The following is a 21,593-nucleotide window of genomic DNA, read 5'->3' on the forward strand; positions in this document are numbered from 1 at the left end:
AGGATTCCACTAAACAAGCGATGGTTGTCTTTCCCTCCTGTTCAGCTAATAGGCCTAATCCTGGCAAGTGTTTCACTAAAAGCCGAGTGCATCTGCCCTACAGCAACGCCCAAGGGCAGGAAAGGCAATACTTCCAAACCGGCAGCACAATTGCTGGCTGACTTCAAAGAGATTCTCAGGGACTATGTGCCTCTCCGGTGTCTGTCCCCTGTCACAGCGAAGGTGACGCGTGTCACACTGTCCGTGGTTTTGTTTATGTTGTTGGATTTTCTTCTTTTAAAGCCGTTTGGTGGCCTGTTGTTTGCCCCTCACCTCCTGACCACAAACACTAGTACAAACACTAAACACACACACGCACACAGACTCACACAGAGACATGATGAAATATTTGTGCACAGATACATGCACAACACAATACAAAAATATATGGCTAAACAGACAAATACCAACACACACACACACACACACACACACACACAAATACACGTTCATAAACAAATGCTTACATATGCTGACTTATATACAGTACACCCATACATGCAGATATGACTGAAGCCTAAAAGGTATCCATCTATTTTTTAAACTTTTATCTTTTTCTTCATATTTTTTATCATTTTTTCTTTAAGGAAATAAAGTCCAAAAAGAAATGCACACTCTCTTAGTAAAAAAGAGAGCAGAATTGTACTTATGAGAGTTATCACAGTGTCCTTTACAGGTAGATTGTGGTACCATTTCTTGCTAGTCAATTTTGTAAACCTACAGTTTATACCAACAAAAGCACAATTTTATACCCCAAATTGGCTGAAATGAATATTCAAACCAACATTTAAAGTAATGGTTTAACCGGTAGGCACTACTAAGACACTGAGGCATGATCCCTCACCGGGTTCCCAGCAGTGAACACTGATTGTGTTCAGTGGAGCGCCAGCCAAGCTGGAAGCACTACGGCTGGAGACTGAGTCTGGGTCTTTGCAATAGTGGTGACTGCCATAAATCAGTGAAAATCCTGACCTTTAGTTCAGGATAAATTGATACAAATTTGTAGTTTAACTATCAGGAATTACTTCTTATCGTGCGTTAATCTGGAGTACGTCTTTGCTCAGTGAACAAAACAAACACTTTCACTCAGAGGACAAAGGTGCTCTTTGGAGTCAAGCGCCACGATGACTGAAAACAAGAGGAAAAATAAAATCCAAAGTATTCAGGCTTCATCAACACCCTGATGAAGGCTTCTTTCCTTTTAACATGCTGCTGTCAGCCATGTAATATTAAAGGCTTTTTTATTATATTACCTCATGACTCAGACTGCCTTGTTATCAGAAATTACGGTTTACTTTTATGGTGGATTATGTGTCTGCATTTCTAGAGAATTTACATTCTAGGACAGAAATGTCCTGTAAACACACACACACACACACATACAGAAACATACAGCTCAGTTCAAGCTTTTCACTACTGGTGTACGCCACCAAATATGCACACACACACACAAACACACAAACACACACACCTGTCAAGGACTCAGGAAGACAAGGTCTTTTAAAGTTGTTGTCAGATGCACAGAGCGAGATGGACCCTGACAAAACGAAAGGTCACGATGAAGGTCCCCTAGACTTCTCAGCGGTCTTATTTCCCCGTCACACACTCACACACATGCTGTCTGTCACCTCCCAGACGAGGCCATGACACCTCGGACACCTCTCAGCGGGCAGTGCCTCCCTCTGTCTCTCTCTCTCCCTGACAGGTTGACATGGCACAGAGTGTTTGGACGTCGATGGCACTCGGACCAAGAGGTTTGTTCTCTTTGCTGTGACCTCAGTGTCATATCTCCCCTCTCCCCCTGGTGCAGTGCGCTCCTGTCTAGAAGTAGAAATAAAAATCCTTTCCATCGTCTACTATCAGCTCTCATTTCCTTTACCTGGCAGTTGTCTATCATACTTCATCACTGTAGGGTCAAAGACATATTTTGGTCTTTAGTCAAGGCAGTGAGGTTTAGATTGCTTTTTGTACAACAGCAGCTAACAATGATTTTCATTAATCAATTGCCATAATCAAATCCTCATCTAAAATTACCAGAAACTACCTTAAAATCATTTTCTTTGTCTGACCAACAGTCAAACATCATAAGGTACTTTGACAATGGTATTAGAAGAAGAAAAACATGCAATTCCTTGGGAGGAAATGTATTGTTTTACTTGATAAATGACAACTAATGGCTTCTCACAATTGACATTTATTTTCTGTTGATTGACTTATTGACTAAACATCTTGGTGCCAGCCAATCGTCCTCTTACACTCATTCGGTTTGGATAAAGAAGACACTTTAAGGTGCAGGTTACTAGTAGTTGGATTTTGAAAGCCCGAATACCTATAAATCAATTCCCAAGATGTGTAAAATGAGCATAGAGCGTTCATGTTTACCATTTTGGACCGTGTATGATCACTTTATACAAAATGAGACAACAAAAACAGGAGCTTTAAGTTTTTTTAAAACAAGATGGACAAATCTGTTCTTGCTGCTGTTTAGGAACAAGTTTTGGATTTCACTTGTTAGCTAGAAAGCCAGTTAGCTGGTTAGACCCAATGAAAGCTGTTTAATGTTCTCCGTTTCTGTGGGAAAAAGTAGTTCCAATGAAAACAGTTATTATCCATAGTAACTGGAAAGACGTGCTTTGAGCACCACAGATGAAATTCTGTTTACCCACAGTGTATTGCGTTGATCGTCTAAAAACTTCTATGTGTAAGTTATCAAAGTTTTTTCGATTTTGTAAAAAAAATTTTTGATCATTTGGCTTGACCGACAATTATAGTAGTATTGGTAGCATATGCTCTTAACATTGTGCATAAGATCTGGCCTTGATCTGATGTGTTTTGTCAGATTCCATATTTTTGATTTGTAAGGATTTTGGTGGCATACTTTTACATAGTTTCTCCACAATAAGCCAGCAATCATGGTTTGATGTCTTCCTTGAAGTCACTGCCAAGATACAGGACTGTGATAGACATGTGGGTTGTTGTAACAACTCAACCAGAATAATTTCTATTTGATTTCCTCTTTGTTCACACCTCTCTCCATAAACCAAATGCCTTAACAGATATCTTAAAAACACTACACACACTGTAAAAAGAAAACAAGAATGATTGCCAACTTCTGAAGAGTTGACATAGTAAGCAATAAAACATAAGTAAAGTTTGGCCTCTGAAGCTCTACAGTGTCAGAAGGTAAAAAGTTCTTCCTATCATGATGGAGTCTGGTTATTTGTCGCCTGCAGTAAAGGGGTCAGTCAAGCTGGTGCTGAGGTTTGAAATCAGCAGAATAGAAGCACAAACTAAAACAATCGCGCACAGAAACAAACACACACATTTGGCTATTCTCCATCTGTCAAAAAGCCCAAACACTCAGCCATGCATGAAAACAGTCCAGCTCTGCCCAACGCTCTTCCTTAGAGAGAACAGTCATATGGTCTGCACCCCATGACACACACACACACACACACACACACACACACACACACACACACACACACACACACACACAAATGTCCACTGACGTACTGCTTATGTCAGTGTTGTGCTTCGTTTGCCCCTTAGAAGTTCCATGTTCACTTCACTTTGACAGACACACACATAAAAAAGACTTACACTCTCTCTCTCTCTCTCTCTCACACACACAGACATACAGAGAAGGGGAAATTCTACAAAACTGATTTCTGCTGTTCATTCAGGACAATAGCGGGCCTCTGCCTGTACCGCTGGGTCAAGTCATGTCTTGTCAGACCCTGTATCCTCTTTCCATTGAGCCTGACGGTTACGAGTACCACAGGGGCCTCCACTGGGCCCCATGTTAAACACATTCACCCTGCAGTTAGACCTGTCTGACTTAAAGAGAACAAGCTCATCTTTCACATCAAATGGCCACAAAACCTTACCCCACGCCTACAATTCAAACTTAGTTCAGAGCGTTTAGGTAAATGGTTACTGTCGACTGCAGGAAATAAGAAAAACTGCAAAACGGTGGCTATAAATTACAATTTAAAACTGACCTATTTAAGATTTTGTCCAGCCCATCTCTCATCCTTTGTTTTTAGACATTGTCACCCATCATTGCATATCTGTAGTAACACAGTGTCAATCATACATAATTAATCTCAAGTCTGAGAAGAATATTTTGTTACATCTCCTGTCTAGTTGATGTGACAGTCAGATTTCTTACAATTGTTTCTTATAATGCTGCCCATTTTACTTTCACTATACATCACGTCATCATCAAGTCTGTTGACTATATACATTTTTAAAAACTATAAGCCACTACTTAAAATATAGCAAAACTGTCCAAACAGGCAATTTCACATTTCACAGTTTTGTTTTTTCACCCATAATTCCATCTGTACATTTAGTCGTCTTCATTAGAGGCACCGTGTGACAAGCATTTGAGAGCTTAGCAGTTAAAACAACACATCACACTAAAACATCTTCTGGGAGAGTAAAAAGCTATTGCTCACATAGGGGGAAGTGATTTTGACAGATGATGTGCAACTATGGAGGTACTGTTGGTTTAAAGCCTATATGTGCTTTTTTGTAAATGTCACGCATCGCAGACCGTAATGAAGCTGATCCGATCACACGAGGAAATGTTTTTACAGCGCGCATGTACCCAACACAGTTTACATGTCTGAATCTGTCAATGAATGACACTGATCAGAAATTAATAAACCAATATTGTTCACCAAGCCAGCGGATACTCTTACATACGTCCTGCCCTGATGTCAGACCATCTCAATCTTAGCCATGTGAGCTTTCTATGTGTGTGTGATGACGATTTGAGACAGTGTAGATGAATTAGTGCGTGACCGCTGTGACAAATTTCCCACCGCCATTCTCTTTAATGTGAGACAGACCCCCTCACTCACCCCCTCTCCTGTCCCATACATGTACATAGGCTTAACGTCGTCTGGGCGGGCCGATCCCGCCGGCTCACTGTCGGCACGGCAACGAGCGCTATCCTGGCTAACATCTGCTGCACGACCCGGGGCCACTCAGAATGGGCCTTAATCCCCACACAGCCATGTTGTGGGGGAAAACATTCTTTCCTTTTAGTGAGTGCAGACAAACAGGGACAAGCGGTGTTGCTGGTAACCTGCGGGCAAACGGCCTCTTGGAAGGACCCGGAATGTTGTCGGTTACGTGGCCCCCAATTGTGCCACGGCCCATTATGGCTGTGCAGAGGGGTGTGACCGCCAGCGTCGGCAGCGAGTTGCCATCACTGGTCCAGTTGGATGGATTTGGGTTTTGAGGTTAATGAAAGGTGGATGCTAGTGGACTAGTTGGGGTGGGTCAGGGGTAGTTTGTCAGCCAGCCTTATTATGCTAAAACAACAGTTGCATTGATAAAAATGTGAACCACCTTCCGCTCTCGGCACATCAACTGGCTGTGGATCCAGGACACTGTTGCTGCAGCATTTCTGGTCATCCTTCAGTGAGTTTTTTTTTTAAAGTGTGTTTGTCGCTGTCCACAGCTGAGGGAATGGTTAGGACAGATGCAGAATGGCAACATGTAGCAGTTTGGTGCCCCCTTGTGGGCACTATCGAGAGAGCAGGTGCGGCAGGAACACAAACACATTTCTCACACAGAAAAAAACACACAAGTGAACACATCAACTCCTCACCCCTCTCTGAAACAAGCCAAGCCATGATCCTTCATATTAGTGTTTCTGATAAAGATCTTCTTCGGCGGTGACACGCAGAGGAAATGAAGACACAGCCCCATCAATCAGTCCATCAACTGCTATGAAATATGTATTTGTCTTAATATGGAGTTTGATTCCATCAAACCCATTTCACGGACCATTTCCCTATGCAAACACCTCGGGGGAGAAAGAAGGAGAGAGAGAGTGGCAGAGTGTGAGTTGAGGCTCGCTCAGAAGAAGAAACACACCTCCGAGGACGGTTCAGTGTGTGTATATTATGAGATTTAATTGAATAGTTCTGCATCAGTGCCAAGAAGTTACTTGGAGTGTTTGCAGAGGTCTGCGTTCTTTCTGATTGAAGGCTTGGTTGCTTTTTTTTTTTTTCCCCCCACATCAAGCCAACACTTGGCCTGAAACAAAGTCCTTCTCAGGTTTCAATCACAGACAGACAGTGAGAGGGAAACTCAAAAGAGGTAATAGGTACATCAAGGCAGATTGGACACATTTGTACGCCTCCAGGCCTTGTCCTAAATGTGCCAAAGCCGCACAATAACAACAGCTCAAATGGATCTGTACGATATTTTTGGAAGCAACCGATTCATGATATTTAAGCCCAGGGTTATTTGGAAGATGTGCTGTGTTTAGCATAAAAAGAAAATGAGGCTTGGAAAAAAATATCTTTCAATACTCAAAGAGAATAATTACAAAGGTACATCATACATCATGTTGAGTGATCAGGTGTAACTCTAGTCATACATTGATTAAATGGCAATGAATAAGGCCACATCATTTAACTATCTGGGCAAGTATGTGGATTATTATACATACAGTATCTGCTATACATATTGTGCAAAGTCTGCTTTCACATGACATGACAGTTTCAGGTTGGTTTTTTTTAGCACCATGAGTAGTAGCACACAAATTCTCACAAAAACTGTGTTAATAGTGAGCTTGAAAATTGTTTGCAGGTAACTATGCCCCTGACTGGATTACTGACACGTTAAGCATCACAGAAATACGTTCAATGAGAAGACTTTTAAAGTTTATACGTGATTTCTTCTCTACGATTTTCAACGGTACAAACAACCTTCATTGTTACACTCATTTATCCTTGTTTGATATATTGTCTTCTCTGTCTCTTCCATCTCGGTTTTTGTATTCTTCTTCCCATAATTTGTAACTTCTGTTTTGAAAAGTGCAATATAAATATAGTTTGCCCGCTTGCATTGTTACACTACAGTTATGTTCCCACTAGATCCTTGGGTGAGATTTTTTAGGACATGAGCAAGCTAATTTACAGAGATTTTAACTAATCAGAGGAAAAGGTGCTTCAGGTTTTAAGACAATTTAGAGGTAGTCAGTTAAGTCTTGCAAAAAAGCTTATGAGCCTAGTCCTGTATGAACTGTAACATTAATAGTTTTGTTAAAACACAGCAAAAGGGTGTTTCTAGATTTCCTAGATTTTGCCTGTGAGATCATCTGAACTAATGACCTTTCAGTCACAAACCCAGCTCTTGAAGACAAGACAACCGCTGCAGCAACAAGTGTTTTGGGAGATTCTTCACTGTAAATCCATCAACACCAGTTTCCAAGCGTTGAATAAAGTGACGTCCAAGAATGTTTCACTATGGCCGTACACTGACACCTAGTGTATTATAACAGTTATTGCAAATAAGTGTAAAATGACCGGACAGGCCCAACACAACACAGCATTACAGTGCAGGTAAAACAGGGGACAAAAATCCATCTACTTCTTCTGATCTAAAGCTTCATCAACTAATCTAAGACGGGAACATGACACTGCTAAGACACAGATACGCCACAAAGTAAAGAAAGTGATGGAACAGGGATACAGAAGTTGATTATGATGGGAGATAGCAGTGATGGGTGATGTAATTATCTGCCGTGTTTGTGTGTTGTTTATGTGTGCGTTCGTGTGAATGCAACCTGCTATCTCACTGTGTCTGCTGGTACACTGTGAGGGCTATTTGGTCTACCGAGGCAGATAAGAGGGCGATACCGAGGCCGGTGGGTGTGCTGGCTATCTGCCTCCCAGCTGCCAACATAACAGGGTCACTCAGGTGCACTCTGCGGGGACAAGTGGAGGAGCAGAATACCAGGAGATAAAGAAGGAGAGGACAGAAAAGGGTGGAGATGAGGGAGGTGAAATGACGAGGGGAACAAGAGAGGAGGTGGTGGTGGTGGTGGAGTGGACCAAGGACAGAGAGGAGGCTCAGCAGAGGAGACAGACAGAGTGAGAGAGAGACGTGATGCTCTTCACGCCATCATTCACTTATCAAGATTTTCACAGCTCAGCGCATGACAGTGTATGTACTCTGTATGTGTGCACATATATGCGAAGTATTCGAGCAGACGTTGCTGAGCTCTGAGCGTGCACACACTCCACGTGTATAAGCGTATGCATGCGTATGTGTGAGTGTGCGGCTTAGGATTTGTGCACGTGTGAACTTTCCCCACTCCCATCGCTTCCGTGGGGCTCCAGGTTTCGCCTGGTGGGTGGGACAAAACACCCACAATGCCGATTGTTTTCACAGCACACACACACACAGAGGATCAGGCCGGCATGGCAAACTGGCACCAGATATTATCATGTGTGCCGCTGCTGTTTTTTTGGTTTCATTCTGATTTCCTTTTTTACAAAGACAAAGTAGGTCTAATCCCCTCATGTCAACCTGACTGGGGAGACTGCCAGAGAAGAAAATAAACATTGGAATCTACCTCAAATAACAGTTACATCAACAGCAGACTCTTTTAAATGTGCACTTATGTAAAGTTATAACTGTTACAACCCCTTTTTTATGCAAATTTAAGGGGATTTCTGGAGATTTTGATGGAAATGTACATTCATAGCTGTACCTGATGCAAAGACTAATGAATATCTCGTAGATAAACAATGGTCTGACAGAGAAAGTCTTTAACTGAATTCAACTGTTAACCGGATACAATAAAGAGATAAAGCACAGTTTGACCTTTTTACATGAATGACCTCCAATTTATGCAGCTTGAACTGAAGTACTGGGAAAAATAGGACAGGGAGATATTGACACATTTAAATATCAGATACCTCAGTATTGCTAAATGTCAACAAAAATGGGACATAATTTCTAGGATCACAACTGGTGCCTTCAGAAGATATGCATTCACGCAACAGAAATACACCGGCACCGTCGATTATTCTTCATTTCTCTCAGCAAAAGCATTCGAATAAAATTAAAATTGTGACACTGAAATGAAATGCAGATGAGCCTAAATCAACAGAAATGGAAATACAGCTATGTACACTGCAAGTGTACTACAGTAATGCTTTGGTTCATAGGGGGTATCTGTGTAATTAAGGAATAGCTTATACATGTTTATGTTAATAGGCTTTTTCCAATTTGTGCACAATGATAAGAGGCACAATCACTTTAATCATGAAATACAGTAAGTACACAGAATTTATCTTGGTAACTAATTGGTTTATGGGCAACTCAGAGAGATTTACTAACATGTAAAAGCACTTAAACATAAGTACAATGACACAGAAGACATAAGTACAGTGAGCTACGAAAAAAATCTACATATGTATATAGCCTATATATATATATATATATATATATATATATATATATATATATATATATATAGATTCAGTGCCCTATACTATAGTTGTCTGTTCTTGTAATCTCATGGCAGCCATAAAGGGAAGTACAAAGAATGATCAATACTTAACTGGTCCTGAATATCATAAGGAAGTACAGAATAAAATGTGATGCAATCAAAATGGCTTTAACAAAAGATTAACCTCAAGGTCGCTGTGCTCTTTTAATCTCCCCTCGCTCGTAGATGTTTCTATTCCTGATATCTCACTTCTGACAGGTGGCATCGTTTCTGCATTTTGTGAAAGAAAAAAAAGAAAAGAAAAAAAAAAACTCCTCTGGTTTGACCTTTTGAAGGTTTCCTGCATTTATTTTGCAATTTGATATGAAAACTTTTCCATAACTTTAAACTTGATATTAGAATTTCTAAATGGCAGTCCAGCAGTGAAAGCCATCAATACATAAACTGAGAAGTTTGTTTTGTGAGTCTCACAACTAAATTCTTTGATTTGTCCAAACTATTCCTGTAGAATATCTAACATATGGATCCTCACTTAAAATACAATTTTATTATCATCTATTAAATAACTTTGACATATAATCACTTAATCAAGTTGATATGGCTAATATGTTTGGAAACGTTTACACATCCAGCAGACACTGAGCAACATCAGCACTCATAGAGTCATGTTTTTGGACATCCACCAACTTCTGAGAAAAATATCTGGCTCTTTAGTTACAAAATGCTCCTGTCTTCACCAGCTAACTTTGTCTCTCTGTTGTCTGTCCGTAGGTTGTGTAAACTGGGTTTGTCTCAGGTTTTTTTTGGCTAAAAACAACTGCCTATTCTTGCTGGAAACAATGCTGATGAGAGCAGTGAGAGTGAACCAAAACAGTGACTTTGCAGGCCTTAAAACCGAAACAATGCTAAAACACTATGTAAAGCTGAGCTGAACTGCAGAGTTGGGTGATGTTTATCTGTGGGCTCCTCACTATGACATTTGACCCATTGTTCATACTAGAATATTGATTAGTGCATCTTTAAAAAAGCTTTTCCAGGCCTGGAAAACATTTAAATCTCTGTTATTTTAACAGGATTTCATTAGTATGGGAACTTTGTGCAAAACACAGGTGATGTTTAACTGATACTACGTAAATTACCATTTTACTAGCTGACCCCTGGCTATAAACAACCATTGTTTAGAGGATACCAACCTTTTCACCTTTTTGGGCAGTGGATAAAAAGTTTCAACCACTTGTGAAACAAAACACACAAAAGTAGATCATGACCAGGACATATTTAAAGGCCTTTGCGACAAATGTAACATATCCACAGTGTGACCGAATCACACAGTGCTGTGCCAGCTAACGGACAGCTGTGAACACCTGTTTGTCCCACACTGACACCCATGACAGACACAAGCACATGCCACACAGAGGGGTAAAAAAATGTAACGGGAGCTGAGAGGAGCACTGCCAGGCTGTGGCAGCTGCTTCAAACAGCTCTGAATCAGGCTATCACACACAGAGCCTTTTGAGAAGGGAAGCGTCCGTGTCAGGGCCCTGTCACTGGCAGATGGAGACACGAAAAGCAAGGCCAGTGTTGGGCTCTGGATGGAGAATTTGTGGATGGCTTGGGTTCATTTTGTGCTTTTAGTTTTAGAGACAGAACAGTGGGATGGTTTGACAAAGAGGGAAAATTTTAGTATGACATGAGAATGTTACCGTTCACAAGGTAGAGACTGAGAGACGCAAATAACAGATCTGAATCTGACCACTCTAGCGTTGTCTTTTAACGTTTTAGCGTTAGCACCACTGCACTGTCACTGATTCAAATTATTAACTTATCAGGCTTCAGGGCTTCAACTAATGATTATTTTCATCACCGATTCATCTGTCAATTATTTTCTCGATTAATCGGTTAGTTATGTCTACAAAATGTCAGAAAATAGTGTGAAATGTCTGCTTTGTTTTTCTAGAGTCAAAAGGTGTCGTCTTCATATTTCTTTTTGTTTGACCAATAGTCACAAACACAAAGATATTCAGTTTACTGTTGTGTATGACAAAGAAAGCATTAAATCATCACATATGAAAAGCTGAAATCAGCAAATATTTTTTATTCAAAAATGACTAAAAACAATTATTTGATTATCAAAATAGTTGCAGATTAATTTTCTGTTGATCCACTAATTGATTAATTGACTAATTGTTGCAGCACTATCAGGCTTAAAAACATCTCCTCTACAATGGTGTGCCATCAAACTGCCTTCTATCAAACTTTGTTGTAGTGCAAAAAATGAAAAAAAAATCAACGTTTTCTAAGACGTATTTTCATGAAAATGTAACATTCTCTATGAGTCTTCAAACCTTAGTTGAGAACTTTACAATTAACCAAACCCCTTCCTTGCCATTAAAATGTCTCTGGGATGTAAAGGATATGCAGTTTATTTGTGTTAGTGATGGTGTACTGATTGACATTGGGAAATGTTGTAAGCCATCCTGCAAAAAGATCAGAGGTCAGAGGCACCTGTAGAACAAGAGCCCAGCTACGAATGAGTATTATATCATGACACTTACCTCGTTCTTCCTGATAATGTTATGGCATCAATGACTTCAGCTGCCCATCAATTAAACTGTAAAAAGACTTTTAATATCCTGCCCATCCATTCATTCATTCATTCCTCACAGCAAATGTGTTTCCATGACTGAAATCCCATACTTGTACTTTTAAATAATACCTGCATGTGTTTTATTCCATCCCAACAGTGGTTCAGCTACAATAAATTAATCGGCAACTATCTCATTGATTCATCATTTCGCTCATTTTTTAAGCAAAAATACCAAGAGTTCCAGCCTCTTAAATGTGAAGATTTGCTGTTTTTCCCTGTCATATATATATATATATATATATATAAACATGAAATTAATCGGCAGATTAACTGATAATAAAAAAAATCTTAAGTTGTGGCCCTAAACTATACAATAACATTTAGGGTATGACTATTGATTCACAACCTCATATTACCTTTGCTGTCATTTTAAGACTTTTATACTTTTGCGTACTTGTGTGTATTTATATAATTCCTTTACTTATGTTTCTGAAACTTTCTGAATATATTTTTAGGAATCTTATATTTTTAGTAGTTAAGTTTGTTTAAATTGTTTATTCTACAGGTGCACTGTTTTTGGTTTGGGAGAAACAGAATTTCATTTCAATGTATGCAAGTACTAAGAAATGACAATAATGTAATCTTGAATATTTCATACAAATCTTTTATCCAAACTATAGGTGGGTTGTTTGATTTAAAAATGTGGGCAATGGCTTAGGAGATAGAGGAATTAAGTGTTCATTTCATTACGCCAGAAAAGTGAAACAAATTCAGGAAGTCACTGAACTTGTTCATCTCAGCACTAAATTGTGATGCAGCCTTTGATACCTGCATAAGACACATTTAAATTCGATCATAATGTAATAATCAAAATCCAACTGTAAGTGATATCAAGACTCACATGACACTCAAATGATGTTATATCGGCATACAACATATCTTCCAAGTCTAACTGCAATTACTGTATAGCAATATTGAGCAGTCCATCTGACTATACAGCCTTGCTGTCTACAAATAACCACAAATATCATTTGTAAACAAAGAGTATAGGCTTAAGAAATCAGTTTCAAAAGTTAATATCATTTGGCACAGTGGTTTAACCCTGCAGACATCCAGCCAAGCTAATCTACAGTGACACTAAAGCTTGATGGCTGCTAGGTGTAACACCATCCCCTGTGCTTTTTGTTCAAGTCATGTAATGAGCCTGTAATGAGGCCATGAAATATTGATGGCCACGCTCACCTAACACTGGGCCTCTAGGGGTCCCCTCAACCCAAAACAAGATAGTAGAAAGGAACACTTTGCGCCTCCGTCACTGAAGGACTAAAGATGAAGAGACTGCTTTGTTAACAACAACAAAATCTTGATGTGCAAAAAGATGTTGTGATGCATGCTGTGATTTAATTACATCTCCAGGTTAAGCAAAAGATCAATTTAACAGTAATGGAAAAATGAAAACATAATATTGAAAGTCTTTTAATAGTGAGGGGAATTTAAAATACTTCATAATGTCAGTCCTTATTATTCTTAAGACCCAATGTCTCTGGATGATATTTGTTTGACCTATTAAAAGGTTATCACTTTGACAGTCAAACACAGAAAAGTTCAAGCAAGAGTCATTTAAATGTTAAACTTCCTCCACACAATCTTGCATTCTCAATACTTGACATTAGACACACAGACACACACACAGTTGGAGGGGGGAGAAAGACATAGAGGAAAAAAGCTTTGACAGGTGACGTTAATCATGTGTTTACTTACCTTGATTATCTCAGTGACGGGGGTTGCAGAGGTCTGCTGCTCTTTCACAGGCTGCACATCTTCAGTGGTTTTCAAACTTAACGTTATCGTCAACAACCAAACTTAACACATGCTTTTCATTGTAAACATTTAACGCTTCACTTAAACAATCCCGTTTAATTAAGATAACACGTGAACGCCGTTAGTCACCGTTCGCTGCTGGTTGTTAGCATTTTCCAAACTTAACAACCTACTTTTAAACGGAAAACATTTATATTTAACCAATTTCATGCCACTTCTATAACTTATGTTAACGCCATTAGTCGCTGTTCATATATTACATATGTTGGTCTTCTGTCTGTATCTCTAACGAGTAGCTAAGCTAAAGTAACTCACAAGCAATCCTCACGATGCTAGGTGCTCTCTGCTGCCGCTGGATTCAGGTCGCTAAGCAACTACAAGCGGTACTTTATTTAAAGGCTATGCTAACCTGCTAACCAGCTATGTCAACCGGCTAACGTTAGCTCATTAGACAGCAATATCTTGTAACGTTAGAAGCCTATGTATACTGCTAAGCTAATAGTAGTGTCGCCGATAGCAATGTTTTACTATCTATCAAATATGTGCTGTGTAACTTGTTGAGAATAGTTTACTTTTTTGACAGAGGACTACAATCACTACGAAAACTACAATTACCGGGACTCTCCATCTGCCGTCTGACCGTTACAAGTGTCGTGATTAACTGAGGACTTAAATACGAGTGACCTCCGGGTTGAGCTAGAAGTGGGAGAGAGAAAGAGAGCAGTCCACCCTGTCCTTGTGAACATGGTGAGTACATTTAGGAAATATACGGGATAAATGTGTTATTTATGCTCTCAGTAATGAAAGTAGAACGAGACTATCTGACAGTTTACAAAGTTTTGCAAAGTTCGTCAAAGTTCGCTCTGCAACTTAATTTTAACGGTACTCGTACTCTGGCTCGCCGAATGATGAAACCAACCACAGGAGTTGATTATATTGGAAAATTCAGTCATAGTGACACACAGTGCTCCCTTTTAACGCTAGCTTCTTAGTTAGTTTGATAATCTGAGGGTTTGATTGAATTGTGTTGAGTGAATGGTAAAGATGGCGATGAACTTGATAACGTAAGTATGAACAGGTTTTGTTATGTAATAGTGAGTCCTGTATGCAAGAGACTACATCCGTGTCTATTTTTGAACTGACCCCTCTTGCTTTAGTTAATCCTGTAGACAAGAATGGACAGCCCACGTGCTTTGGACAATTGAACTGTCACTTTCATACCTGTCCTCATAGTGAAATCAATGCTCATAGTACTAACATCAGTGTTAACCTTGTGTCTTTGCAGGCTGAGCCTATTAGAGTTCTGGTGACCGGCGCTGCTGGGCAGATTGCCTATTCCCTGTTGTTCAGCATTGCCAAGGGAGATGTCTTTGGCAAAGATCAGGTAAAGAAGGGCTTTGTATTGCTCGCGTAACACACTCAATATCTTATCTCATTTGGCAGTGTAAGGGCAGTGTCACAAGACATTCATTGGATACAAACAGCCCCCAGAAAATGGCTGTGAATATCACAAGGTGGTCAGGTCATGTCTGGGGGGGGGGGGGGGGGGTGACATTGAACAGATGTTGTGCCTGTGGGAATTAAGCAGATTGCACCTGCTTGTCCACGCGCCCTGGGACAAGCCAGGATGTCCTTGAAGTCAATGAAATGGATCCTGTGCCAAGTGTCTTAGGCCAACTTTAAAACCACTTGATCCATTTGGCATGCGCACATGGCTTAGGCCTTCGCACTGTGTTCCAGAGACAACTAAGTCTCCCACTGACATGTCATTTTAGTTCAGCATGTTTTGAGTCACATTTATCTCATACCATTCATCCCACTGTCTGCCTCCTTCCCTCCTCCTTCTGCCAGCCAATCACCCTGCTCCTTTTGGACATTACACCCATGTTGCCAGTCCTGGAAGGTGTTGTCATGGAGCTGCAGGACTGTGCCCTCCCACTTCTGAGAGGTAACTATTTAAGGGAGGGACAAAACATGTACACCGTGAAACTACCATAATACATTGTCTCATACTGTATGTATTGATATACTGGCATCAGATATCAGTTTCCTTAAACATGCAGACTATTGATTTTACTTTAGCAGGTCTTGTAGAAGCTACTTTAAGTTCAACTGAATTAACAAAGATTGAAAAGATTTAATTTCTTTAAAACAGGTGCTTTCTAGAAGTTCTGCCTTTTGCCAGATTATAGTTTTTTTCCATTGTAATGAGAGCACACGTGTACATGCTGTGGTACTAAAATTGATTCATAATGCAGTGTAACAGTGATTAGAAAAAAATAGCACATAATTGCCTCCTGATTTTTACTAAATTATATTGCTGCTCTAGGATTATGATTTCCTGTTCATTACCACAAATATGACTGTACTGTGGATGATTGTCTTGCTTTTGATACTGTTATTTTTGTGGACAGCAAGTCACGAAACACTCTTACTACTACTACTACTATTACTACTAATAGTATTACGAGTTATCCTATTATTCCCATTCCCAGTAAACATAGCTCTGGCCTTTCAGTTCCACAGCTCATTGTGTAGTGGGGGGAAGGGGGCTTAAGCATGTCCCATCATCATGCCAGCATGTTTCACATGGACCGTTGGCCTCTGCATAGTTTCCTGCTTTTTGGAGAATCTAAATTAATGGTAATTAGAAGGAGATGCTGGGGTTAAGATTTGTGGACAATTTTATTGAAAGTGCTTTACATTCTTGAATGCAAAGCATTCCTGCATTTTTTTGGCCCAAGGAGGAATGAATCTGTTTTAGTTTAATTCTCTGCTCGTCGCTCTCAAGTGCACACACACCTTCAATGGAGGGAGCCAGGGTCTGTATTTATTTAGCATATCAAAATCACTTTAATCAATCCTTAGTCAATACACGTATTTATTCATTTATTCATCAAGGAAATTATTGAAATGCACAGTATTGGATGGACAAATGCAATCATAGTTGCTACATCCCAAATAATAAATGTTGCAGATGTTTCTTCTTGTTTTCAGTTAAGTGTAAATTTTAAGAAGTTGTTTCTGCAAAGCAGGCACAATTTTTTTTAGATGGAGCAGTTAATCCAGACAAAATCAGCCACAAGACCTGAATCAATCAATATCATTGAAAAAGGTTGTTGTCATTTATAATTTGTACACCTGTCAGAATATCTTTCACCACTTACTGGGAGCTACTAAGAGCTTAGGCCAGCCGTGCAGCTCTCCTAAATCTTGGTGGTGTTATAAATTTCCCTTGGTTTGGAAGTTTGATTAAATGCTTTTAGGACCAAATATGCGTCATTGTAAGAATTCTTGGACAGTTAAAAATAATTTCTCTCTGAGATAATTGAGAAATATGGGCCCTTGTTTCCAATAGGTTTTTTGGTCTCATCACTGTTACCGCTGTCATGACATCAGTCGTGAGGCACCATTATGTGCCGTCTCCATTGTGACCTGGAATTTTTCCTTTGAAATGGTGTTGTCCTTTGCTTTGTTGGGACAGGGCTGTGAGAGGCCCCTGTATTAACCAACTGTGCTGCAAAGAAAACGCGTCATGCACTGAGATGGGCCTAGTCATATAGTACAATACTAGTCGCACATGCACACATGTACATTGTGCTTTTCTCAAAATTGTATGCATGTTCGGTTTCTAAAGAATGGAAAAACTTTGCATGAATTTTGGCTTCAAACAATGAAAGATGGGAATTGTTATAGTGATGAATTGTGAGAAGCACAGCATGGACAGCAATGGTAAGCAGTGAATTTCACGTTCTTTGGTTGTCCTTGTCCTTGTTTTAGAGGGTGTACGAACAAGTTCATTTTACACTTAACTTTTATTAGGAACTCCAACAGTGGATGGAGTGAGCTCACCAGTTACACAAAGGATCATTAAGGAATTGTGCAGAATGTTTTTTTTGTTCCTGGAAAATTAGTATATTTATCTTTTCATTTGACAAATAAACACCTTGAAGAACAAAAAAAATCATGTCAAAAGTCAGTAAAATAGCTCTCCTACAGCAAAACAAAAATGTAAATGGTGACATGAATCTGTTGAGTGTTTTTAATGTAAAATCAAGGAACCATACAGTATGTAAACATGTTCAAACAGAATCCGTAATTCAATCCCTTTCACAGATGTTGTTCCCACTGACAAGGAGGAGGTGGCTTTCAAGGACCTGGATGCAGCCATCTTGGTGGGCTCCATGCCCAGGAAGGATGGCATGGAGAGGAAGGACCTGCTCAAAGCCAATGTGGCCATCTTCAAGAGCCAGGGAGCTGCCCTGGAGAAGTACGCCAAGAAGACCGTTAAGGTAACGACACAGGAGTTCAGCTTATAAACCTGCACTAACATGCTCATTTCCTCATCCGTCCACTCCCCTCCTTTTCTCGTGTCGAAGGCTCTGGAACAAAACTGTACAAAGTTGCTCATGTTACATTGTTTGCGAGGGTGTACAAAATGTTCCACATACTTTTTGTTGCTACTGTGCTTTTGCTAGATTGTTCATTAGATTATGTTTGCACACATGGCAACATAATAAACAAAGTACAAGCTCATTTTCTAATGCTTAACCATCATTTTGTGGTCCTTTTGTGAAATTAAGCATAATACAAGTTTGCTTTTGTAACAAGAGTCTGGCTCCCCTCTGGTAAAAATAAAATCTAAAACTTATAGCAACATGTTGTGCTTTTTAAATGAAGGGAATCTATCCTAAGAAAGCACCAAGGCCTATTAGCGAGCAGTTATTAATCAGTTACAATAATATGTTTGATCAGATGCGTCACTCAGGTCTTATTTTAAAATATGTGCATGTGTTTTCAGGTTCTGGTCGTGGGAAACCCTGCCAACACCAACTGTCTGATTGCAGCCAAGTCCGCTCCCTCCATCCCCAAAGAGAACTTCTCCTGCCTCACCCGTCTGGACCACAACAGGGCTCGCTCTCAGGTTTGTATTCCTTGGGAACCTTTCTGCACATTTTAAAAACTAGACTCATAGACTTTTAGCTTCCATATTGTCAGCCTTCCAGTTCTCTGTCAGAGCTGATTATGAAACCTTCTTTGTGGCGGTCCTATAGGTGGCGATGCGCTGCGGCGTTCCTGCCACCCAGGTGAAGAATGTGATCATTTGGGGCAATCACTCATCCACTCAGTACCCAGATGTGCACCACTGCATGGTCAAGTTGTCTGGCAGTGAGCTCGCCTGCTTCGAAGCAGTGAAGGATGATGCCTGGCTCAAAGGAGAGTTCATCGCTGTGAGTTAAAGATTTACGGTTTTCTATTGGACTGATATACATTTTGCATTTTTACAACGTTCCTGTAAAGCCATAATACATGAAGTTGCACATAATACAAAAATATTTTCATAATTTAATTGAAGTTTCTTGATAGACATTTTTTAAATCAAATGGTTAGATGATGGCAGTATACTTGACAGGAGTAGCAATTGAGATGAAGTTCCTTAATCACATAAGACCTGAGCTGTTTAGCAACTACTCAAATATTGATTACACAAAATCATGATAAACTGAAGATTTACACATAACCAAAAAAATGCAGTTAATTTTTTTTTTTTATGCTTTGACAAATAAAACCAAAACTAGGTGCATGACTCACTACCACCAGGGGTAACTGACCCTGTAATCTAAACGCTTAGTGCTTCTGCTCACATTTCCATTCACTACTAATCTTTGCTTGGACATCATTTTTAATGGTCCATGTTGCTGTATTGCAGACAGTGCAGCAGAGAGGTGCTGCAGTCATCAAGGCCAGGAAGCTGTCCAGCGCCATGTCTGCAGCCAAGGCCATCTGTGACCACATGAGAGACATCTGGTCAGGCACCGCTGAGGTAAACCATATATTTATTTATACTTAAGTTATGATGTGGGAATGTCTGCCTGTTGCATTCAAGAAAGAAGTGGCTATTACTTTGTCCACACACCTAATGATTGTTCTTTGCTGTCCATTGAAGACTGGTGGAGCAGACAGGGGTATTACTACAATACAAAAAGTTAAGGGGTGTGATGATTGAGATTTATAAAACAGAAACATGCATATGCACAGCTTCATGCATGTAAATCTGACAAAAAGAGTATGTTGGGATATTTCTGTGTTTTTTGAGTTTTCCATAAATCTACACAAACTTTTATGTATCTGACACTGGGAGAGGCTGCATATGGCTCTGTGAAATGTAATATTTTAGTGTTGAAGTTTAGTTTTCTCTTAAATGATAACCATTTTAACTTTAGTGATGATGAGATACTCTTTCTGGTATGAGCAACATTGTATTTCAAATGCAGTTTTAACCAGTTTCTCCACTATGTTTAGGGTGAGTTCACCTCCATGGGTGTTTACTCCTCTGGCAACGCCTATGGAGTCCCAGAAGACCTCATCTACTCATTCCCTGTCCAGATCAAGGTGAGAATGATCTAACTTTATGTTCACTTCTTTAGCAGCCTACTGTATGTTTTTGAATTTATCTGGTAAATAAAGACACAATGATATCAGTTGAAAATACAAAACTTATGAGAGTATCTTCTTTCATCAGAACAAGACCTGGAAGATTGTGGATGGCCTGGCCATCAACGACTTTTCCCGATCCAAGATGGACGCCACAGCCACAGAGCTGATAGAGGAGAGAGACACAGCTGTGGCTTTCCTGGCAGTATGACTAAACCCTACAGGGCCACCCGACCGGCGCATAGATAACCCCAAAACTCCAGACTCACGCCTGTGATAAAGCACTCCACCAACCCCTACATTACTGTGTGTGTGTATGTGTGAGTGTGTGTTTGTGTGTGACAGAGAGTGAGTGAGTTCATGTTTATGAGTGTAAAGTTGGATTTATACTTGTGCGTGTGCACATAAAGCCACCGTAGCTTTAGCTACGCTAACGTGCACCTTTTCAAAAACTGAATGGTGACCGCAAGAATGATGATCTGCTAGTTTGGGTTGCTTGTGTTTTCTCCAACAAGTGTCCGATGCCAGAGGAGACTGTTGATAGAGAAGGCAACATTAAGCAAGTGGAAGAAATGATCAATAATCCTCTCCTTTTCAGTAACACCAGATATATTCTGTCATCTAGCAAAGCCATTTCTACTGCAAACTTTCTGCTTGCTCTGATCACTCCTGTCTATCACAATTTTTTTTAAAAAGAATGTAAACAGGTTCACCTTGGCTATAAATGATTGCACAGCATTAGTCTCTTTTTTTCAGTAGACTACAGACACCGCTGTGTTGAGGCTATTTTACACCATGACGCACAAGTATAACTTCACTTTAAGTCCATCAAAGTTGTTACCAGGTATTTTCTGATCATTTTTCTCTGGGGATAAGTCAATGGATGGTTGTTACATATAGTCAGTGATGCACTAAGTTCTCAAACACTGGAATCAATAACTATTAAAGCTGAAACAATACAAAGATTAAACAATGTAGTTTGTTTGTTTTTGTTTTGTTTTTTTGATGATTTTGCTTTTGCTTTGTGTTTTCCAAGTGGAACATACCTATTCATTTGCCTGTAGGATGACAAAACGAATAGGTTCAATGTAGTTTGCAATGTAGGCTTCCAAACTGCTTGTGATGTCAAATCATGCTCATAAGTAAAAATTCTTAAACTGTGATTTTTGGTGAGCACAGAGAAACTTTCTCTTTAGCTAGATGACCTTTGAAGACAGCCTTCTAGTGTCAAAAACTCTGCACAGTGATGGCCAAACATCATTGGCAAGACATTTTTTGAGTGGAGTGGGGCTTTAAATAATTCATATATCTCTGTTTTGCCCAGCCCCAGTGAGAGGTATTTGCACAGTTAAAGGACAGGTTCACAATTTTTCAAGTCTGTCTTAAAATAACAAGAGGGACTTTGGCACTAAAAACACTGTAACATTGAAAGATATCTACTTG

The 21,593-nt window shown here is 39.8% G+C and overlaps 2 protein-coding genes across 5 annotated transcripts in view; one reads left to right on the forward strand and one right to left on the reverse strand.

Annotated features, from left to right (window-relative positions):
- Window positions 1-14,100, reverse strand: part of LOC121911534 (WD repeat containing planar cell polarity effector) — an 81,958-nt gene extending 67,858 nt beyond the window's left edge. For 2 of the 4 annotated variants that reach the window (XM_042433099.1, XM_042433102.1), the window contains exon 1: window positions 13,656-13,733. The gene's annotated coding sequence lies outside the window, so the exon portion shown is untranslated. Of the gene's footprint in view, window positions 1-13,655; window positions 13,734-14,030 lie in introns of those variants that run through there. The other 2 variants (XM_042433101.1, XM_042433100.1) reach the window with 2 other exon arrangements.
- mdh1ab (malate dehydrogenase 1Ab, NAD (soluble)) lies at window positions 14,007-20,836 on the forward strand. Its single transcript, XM_042433103.1, has 10 exons — window positions 14,007-14,098; window positions 14,299-14,462; window positions 15,001-15,099; window positions 15,567-15,663; window positions 17,832-18,007; window positions 18,517-18,639; window positions 18,770-18,946; window positions 19,426-19,539; window positions 20,019-20,108; window positions 20,239-20,836. Exons 2-10 carry the CDS (start codon window positions 14,460-14,462, stop codon window positions 20,359-20,361), a joined length of 1,002 nt encoding a protein of 333 aa, XP_042289037.1. The 5' UTR covers window positions 14,007-14,098; window positions 14,299-14,459; the 3' UTR covers window positions 20,362-20,836.
- The last annotated feature ends 757 nt before the right edge of the window (window positions 20,837-21,593 follow it).

Source organism: Thunnus maccoyii, chromosome 14, assembly GCF_910596095.1.
Source record: "Thunnus maccoyii chromosome 14, fThuMac1.1, whole genome shotgun sequence".
NCBI classification, from domain to species: Eukaryota; Metazoa; Chordata; class Actinopteri; order Scombriformes; family Scombridae; genus Thunnus; species Thunnus maccoyii.

What these genes read in the sequence shown, in the direction of transcription:
- mdh1ab (XM_042433103.1), top strand. An exon ending in ACGCCAAGAAGACCGTTAAG is followed by an intron (nt 18,008 to 18,516) that starts GTAACGACACAG and finishes ATGTGTTTTCAG; the next exon opens with GTTCTGGTCGTGGGAAACCC. An exon ending in ACAACAGGGCTCGCTCTCAG is followed by an intron (nt 18,640 to 18,769) that starts GTTTGTATTCCT and finishes GCGGTCCTATAG; the next exon opens with GTGGCGATGCGCTGCGGCGT.